General features: G+C 38.7%; 1 protein-coding gene across 1 annotated transcript in view; it reads right to left on the reverse strand.

The window, feature by feature from the left end:
• adgrl4 (adhesion G protein-coupled receptor L4) overlaps positions 1-2,185 on the reverse strand; it is a 26,726-nt gene extending 24,541 nt beyond the window's left edge. Inside the window, exons 1-2 of the mRNA XM_063201721.1 lie at positions 2,089-2,185; positions 1,651-1,785 (exon numbers count right to left, since the gene is read on the reverse strand). Of these exons, the coding sequence (XP_063057791.1) occupies positions 1,651-1,785; positions 2,089-2,134 (181 nt within the window). The 5' untranslated portion in view covers positions 2,135-2,185. The remainder of the gene's footprint in view (positions 1-1,650; positions 1,786-2,088) is intronic.
• Between the last annotated feature and the right edge of the window lie 5,315 nt (positions 2,186-7,500).

Here is a 7,500-nt window from a genome sequence, read left to right on the forward strand (position 1 = left end):
TATATATCCATATATATACACTCCATATGTAGCTGTGTACTATTAGTGCCACACAATATTATTTCCCTCTGTTTCTTTTTCTCTGAGTTAAACACACTAACACACACTCCTATAATGTAATAGTAACCAAAGGCACAATCCAAACAACCACAAATAGAAACATATTATTATTTAGCCTATAATGCGCAAGGTCATGAGGATTAGCACTTGTGATCTAACATGCTGTACCCTCTCTGCCCTATCAATTTGTGTTCTGTATCAGGTTGAATAGATGTGGATTGACAATTGTAAAGTTTAATTTAAAAAATGAGCAATTCTGCCTCAAAATTCATTTGCCAATTATCAATCCAAAAAAATGACCATATTTTAAGTCATACGTGGTTGTAGTGGGATTGTGAAAGGTTTTACTGTAATAAAATAGTGTATTGTTTTTTGTTGCTGTTGTAAACTCTACTGCATAGCCATGGTTTAGACATGAACATGAATAAGTAATAAAATCTGCACTGTTCTACTGCTGTGAGGTTGAAGTCCAATCATTACTAGTCATTAGAAAGTTGTGTAATTGTAAACACACAAACTGTTCATACAGAGGGAGAGAGAGAGAGAGAGAGAGAGAGAGAGAGAGAGAGAGAGAGAGAGAGAGAGAGAGAGTGTGAGAGAGAGAGAGAGAGAGAGAGAGAGAGAGAGAGATTGAGACATGTGCACAGATACAAACATGTGTGTGTACATGACAGCAAACATGCAGACGTTCATGCACGTATGCAGGATCCACAGGCATCCAACAAGCACACACATGGCTACAACAGGAATGGATGTACAGACAGGCACGAAAACACAGACATTGACCATGTCTTCATAGTGCTAGTCATGTGTTGTACATACCCTCAAAACTGTTATTTTTAGGGTTACATTATGAGATTGATGTTGACTAGCACTGAAAATATGTACTATTTCCACAGGTCTTAAATATTAAACAATATCCACAATTAGTGTAAAATGGAACTGGAAATAGAACAAACATTTCTATACACTAGATGATATCAAAGTAGTATTAGTTTGCTACACATAAACTAAATGATTTATCATTAGTGAGCTGTTTTTTACCCAACCTGATATAATATTGCACCAACGCTTTACTCTAGAAAATATAATCTGAAAAGTAATTTACATATCGAAGCATTTTCTATGGCTGTACACTACATACATTATCTTTTTCTTTCATAATCCCTGGCAAAAAAAGCATGATCAATTCATTATAACTATAAATAACCACATTTTTGGTTAGGAAAGACAAGAAGGTCCCTTTTCATCTGTTTTTTGTTTTGTTTTGTTTTGTTTTCTTCTTCACAAAGCATTATGTCCAGGCTGTTAATTCTAAAACATTATTATTATTGTTATTATTATTATTATTATTATTATTATTATTATTATTATTATTATCACCATTATTATTATTATTGTTGAGGACATTCCAACAATTCCATAAAATCTGATTATTATTCCATTAGGAGACATTTAATGATTAGGATTGTGCAAGGTGGAATCAACAAAATAAACAAACCGTATTAAAGTAATAATGACAAGTTTTTCCCTCTAAAGACAAGAAAAAGGTGGCATGCAAGAGTTTGTTTAAAAAGTGGCATCTCTTACCTTGGCAGTTGGTAATCCCATTGCCTGTGTATCCCTCCATGCACTTGCAGCTCTTGTCCTCACACTTGGCGAGTTGGTGACATTGTGGGCAAGTGTCAGAAAATATCCCTTGTGTGAGGACAGTGTAGATCCATACTAGAGAGATGAAATGGGACATGGAGGCAAATTAAATGGGTCGAGGTCTGGCGGAGAATACTGTTCGCCAGGTCATTATCATACAAAGGTGAGGTGAGACTGCTGCATCTGGGGCAGCTCATGTCCTTGGGTGGGAGGGAGAGCAAGGACTTTCAATGCCATTAAAGTACACTCTTACTTTACGAACAAAAGACGAAAACTAAAAACTTACATTTAACATCCCCTCCAAGTTCTGGACACAGGTTGAATACAAAATTAGACACATTAGAGACAGACAGACAGAAAAGAACAAATTTGGTTTACCTTCCAAAAGCACAAGCTTCATCGACGAGTGTAGTAAAGGCGACATTTTCCAACAAGAGGCGACTTGGAGTAAGCGGGGGGGACTGGAGAGTGGTGTGACGTACTGGATGGCGTTTCCCCTTGGCTTTCCTGTTGTTCTAATCCTGATCCTTCCTGTTCTGATCCACTATCAGCGCTCTCCTACGGTACAGTCGCCACCGGGACACAGGGACACACCTATTTACTGGAAACCGTCAATGCACAGATGATGGCGACGTTGCTGTGGGTTTGATTACATTTATCAACATACGTACATTACCAACATGTCCGCAAAGTCAGCGCCAGAGTGAGACCCGAGCAAAGTTTCAAAAGTGTGTTATTGTGTGTTTCTTTTACATTCTCCAACACATTGTGTCATGAATACCATAATATTAAAGCATGAAGAAAATCATAAATCATAAATGGTTACTGAGAGTAACAGCCAAACAGTTCTGAAGCAAAACCTGTACAAAAAGTGTACAAACTACCACTAGTTGTAACACCACCAAAACTGCAAAGTTTTGTAATAATGTAAGAACATACAGTTAAGTAAAACTGGAGAAACTGGGAACCCTGAGCATAAAAAATATACTGTAGTATATAGCTGTCTTACTTTCAGTCAAGACACCGTTATTTATATAGCTCTTTTCTGTCAGGGAGTGTGAAGGCAGAGATGTGGTGAGGGCTGAACAGGTGCTCAAACAGGGCCATCAAGGTGGGCGTACACGTAGGAGAGGAGACTTCTCAGGGGCCAATCTAGCGGTCCAAACAATCCTGACACATGACTACATGACGGCAGAGGGACACACAGGGATTGTGCTTGACGTGTATAGGGAAGTTCTCCAGCACTGTTTAGTAGATATGCTTCAATAATGTCAAGTACATCTTCAGCCTTGTGTGTGTCTAGTAATTGGGCATGGATAACCAAGGCAGCCGACAAGGGGGGGAAAATGGCTCAGTTGTTCCGGGCCCAGGGAGATTGGGGGCCCATAATTGGGTCCTCATTACATTGAATGTACTGGTTGGGGGGCTCTTTCAGAAGACTTTGTCCTGGGTCCAGCCAAAGCTGTCAGAGCCCCTGTGGATAACACTGAAATCAGGGACGTGCACAGGAATTTCAAAGGGCAGTTGCTCTAACCTGAAGAAAGGGCAACCCCCCCCCCAAAAAAACAAAAAAAAACCATCAACAATGAGCGGCCTTCAGAAATTTTTAGGAAACTGCACCATGGGTATTATTATTTTTAGTAGTAGTAGTAGAAGTAGTATATTATTGTCATAATTATTAATATTACTTTATTGTATAGTATCTTGAATGCGTACCATATGATATAACATGCTAGTTTTTAAACATGTAGGCCTACCTATTAATCATATCAGAGATGATCAGCCTTATGCCCACCTGCCCTAAATGTCTCCTGATCCACATTTCCTCATGTGTGGTATGTGGCTGCCCCTAAATTAAATGAAATTATGAGAAAAAAGCCTTGATAGTTTTTAAACCTGTATCAGTCACAGAGATGATCAGTCTTATGCCTACCTGCCCTATGTGCAGAGGTCTGTGGCTCTGAGTCATCCTCATCTTAAATTAAATGAAATGATGAGTAAATTAATAGGCTAAATATGAGGATGCTTAATCAATTAACCCACTGTCATCTTTATAATCCTTGTAGCAGCCAAAGTAGACTTTAAGTTATAATAAATAGAAATAGCTTAAAATGGTTAAATTGTTTAATTTGAATTTGAAATTTAATTAATAGGCATATTCCATGATTAAAATGATGAATATTATATAGGAAAGCTAAAACAATAAGAATTCACAGGTTTAGGTCATTTGTTGGGTCTTTTGTAGCCTATATTAAAAATGTGTACTGTCGCTTTAAGAATTGAGGAGCCGGCTTTCATTTCAGATCGCAAAGAACCGTGGCGTGGGAGCGACCAGTTCTTATCTGTTACTCTGAAGCTTCGAGCTTCTCGCAGACTTTATAACCTTTTATTTTTATACAGATATTTTAGTTAGCTCATGCACATTTTGTAGGCCTATGTCTTGAGAAGAACAGTAAACGTCAGTTATCATGTGGAGTGGATTTATTTCAATTACATGGACATTGACAGTGGAAACAGTATCTTTGGGTCGGAGAATATATCAGCGTAAGAAAAAGCACTTTCCTAGCGGTCTCACCAAGATCAAACCTCTACAATCCTGAAAAAGATTATCTGCCTCACCTGCATCTGTTCATTTTTTTCGCAGCCAACTCTGCAGCCAACTCCTTTAGTAGCCTACCCCCCTTAAGTTCTCTCTTGCTTGATAAAACGACATGCATGTTTCTTAGTTGGGTTAGCCTTCCACAAAACAACCTGAGCCATGTAAAACGTTGACAATGACTGCAAGCTAGCTGGCTGTCGTTTTTCCCCCAATATCTGAACGTGGCAGATTATTTAGGATCACTAAGCGTCCTAAACTCGAGATCGGCTTTAAGAGGCATTAATTGTGATCATGTAGTGTAATACTGTGTAGTCTGCTATGTTTCCAGCTCACCTCAGGCCGCCAGGGCAGTCGCTCTACTCCCACGACATCTTCGACATATTTTGCGTCTCTGCCCTGGTCGCATGTTTACTTGCTCCCCCCTCCCTCCCATGTAGAGCTGCTCGTGCCCCCAGCAACGCGCATGCTGTCCCTCCCTTTGCCTATCTCTCGAGGTGCAGGTGAATCTGAATTTGAAAACTTAATTTAGGAAGCTTCCATCAAAAATACGAATTGCAAAGCAAATCAGTTGAAACATGAAATCTTAGCCTATTTTTCCGAGGCATATCTACAGCTGGCTGTCGGGTTTTTTTTGCTACCTAAACGTGGCGCTGGCTGGCTGTCAGATGTATAATAACTAAAAGTTCTAAACTCAACATTGTAATAGAGAGGTTGATTGTGAGCATATTTTGTACCCTAATATGTAGACTGTGTGTAGGGCTCTAGCCGACACCCAGGCATCAAAATCTTTCGTGTCTCTTATAGGCGCTCAAGCGCCTGTCGCGTGCCTTCTCCCTCCCCACCGGAGTTGTTGCGTAGGCCTACCTCACATCGCTCGTGCCCATTCTCGACGGGTCTGATGAATTTGTATGACTGACTTAAGTCTTTATTGTACAAAACTTCAATCAAAATTGTGAATTATAAAGAAATCAAATGATATTGAAATATGAAATTATAATTGCCAAATTATTTTCCCCTCCCTTGGAAGGGCAATATCAGCCAATGTGGGCAAAAGGGCCGTTGCTCGGGCACCGTGGGCAACTATGCTGTGCACGTGCCTGACTGAATTGTTGATGGTGAAATGACAGGTTTCTACAGTCACCGTGCTCAATATGCCTGTACATACCTGTACGTACTACATGCAACTCAGGAAATGTACAGATGCATAATACAGATAATCCCAGCACTTCAAACTGAGCAGCAGGTAATGTCATATTTCACATTTTCAGCCTGTTCACCCCTAAAGAATTACATTTAATTTTTTCATATATTTCATAGGCTACAATGAACCCACCATAATATTCATAGCCAAATGTGGAATGGTTGCCCACGTTGGAGGAGAAGTGTAAATTTGCATATATTCTACCTTGACATACGCCCCCAGTGTCTCGCAATCAAGAACCTGACATGTTGGGCTATTTTAAAGCAGTGTTGCTTAGAAACAATGTTAATGACCATTGTTGTTGTTCAAACGTAGCCATTTAATCCTTTCAGGTACTTAATTATCTCAGGTATTTAATTAGCATTCAATTAGTATTCGATTTGCACCAAGTTGTGCTTTTGCAAGTTTTTCAGATGACGGAGAGGATAGTGTTCATGAAAGTGAGTGTTTGAAAGGGCCTAACACTTACCTGAACCGAACCCTCAGGCGTAGGTCTGCAGATCCATTAAGCTACAATACACATATACAAATACAATATACAGTATATATATAAATATATATACATATACAAAAATTGAATGAAACATTTCATTGACAAAACAAGATACAGCGCCATATTGTCCTTGGAAATGTATGTTCTCAATTTCTCAGTTGTCAACTCAAAAAAAGCTTCTAAACTTTTAACTACACCAAAACATTTGGACTTCTCAATAACACTTAAATCATGTTACTAAAGATATGGGCCTTCAGTCTGAGGTGATAAGCTTTGGCCATTTTCCACAAACATGCAGACACACATTGTGCATGCACACACGCACTCTTACAACTTTGCATATTTTAGGTCAAATTAAAGATGTGCAAGAAATGAGAGTGAAATGATGCTTACATTCCTTTTAGTGATATTCAATCATCACTGGCCTTTTAGAGAACTAAAAGACAGCCAAAATATTTCAAACGAGTGAAATCCCTGAAATGTCTATAGCAAAAGCAGGGTATGTTAACCGAAGGCCAAGAGGTCATTACACACTCAAACTGTTTTAAAAGGTCATTGTGTGTTTCAGTGCTTGCTGACAAACCCTGCTCTATTGTGGGATATGTCTGTTAACAGAAGCATGTAATCAAATGCATTCTCCTGAACATAAAATGTTAGGCATGCAAATGTGCTAGAAGATAAGCTGAAATAGCTAGAAAAAAAACATTACAAGAAACATTGAGATTTTTCCGGTTTGTACTTCAATGGATAAATGTAGAGAGTGCACCTACTGCCTGATACAGAAGAATGGGGCATTTTTGCTGAGGTTGTATGACGTCATGACACATCTGAAACATAATAGAACAAAAATATTTGTTATTACAAAGTATAAAAAGTCATACAAGTAGTCAAATGAAATGAAGGGGGTGGTTGGGATTTGTTGTCATGGGGCTGATAAAACTTTTGAGAACTGACTGATACAGTATACACCCCTTCTCTGACATTTTCAATGCAGCAGAGAGCGCCTTCGTTTCGCCATTTTCTCATTCACGTTGAATGGCCGTCTTTCCTCTGAGAAGTAAAAGGATAGGTTGTGATGACAGCCAGAAAACTGCCTCTGAAAGGTCAATCCACGTGCCGCGTACATCAGCAGAAATGATGGAGATGGATTAGGGAGTGTTCAGGTGCGCCTCAGCAGACTACTTAATGTAATGGGTACTGACCTTAAAATCCTGTTGTTATCAGACATGGATTATATAATATATAGTAGAGTTATTAATAATCATCCATAGGTTTAGTCACGCTTTGGATAAAACATTGGAACTAACAGCAAGGACAAATATTGTAAATTATCGTAACCAAGTCATGTAAATGACTTAAACATGCCCAATGAATACTACATTGCAGAATTCATCATCATTTGCTGTATAAGGATTTTTTTGTGTAATTCAAATAACACATTTCCTAATTTAATAAAACCTCCAACCCTGCCAAAAGGATTAAAATGTTATCATTAGC

The sequence above is a fragment of the Engraulis encrasicolus genome, chromosome 6 (genome assembly GCF_034702125.1).
Source record: "Engraulis encrasicolus isolate BLACKSEA-1 chromosome 6, IST_EnEncr_1.0, whole genome shotgun sequence".
NCBI classification, from domain to species: domain Eukaryota; kingdom Metazoa; phylum Chordata; class Actinopteri; order Clupeiformes; family Engraulidae; genus Engraulis; species Engraulis encrasicolus.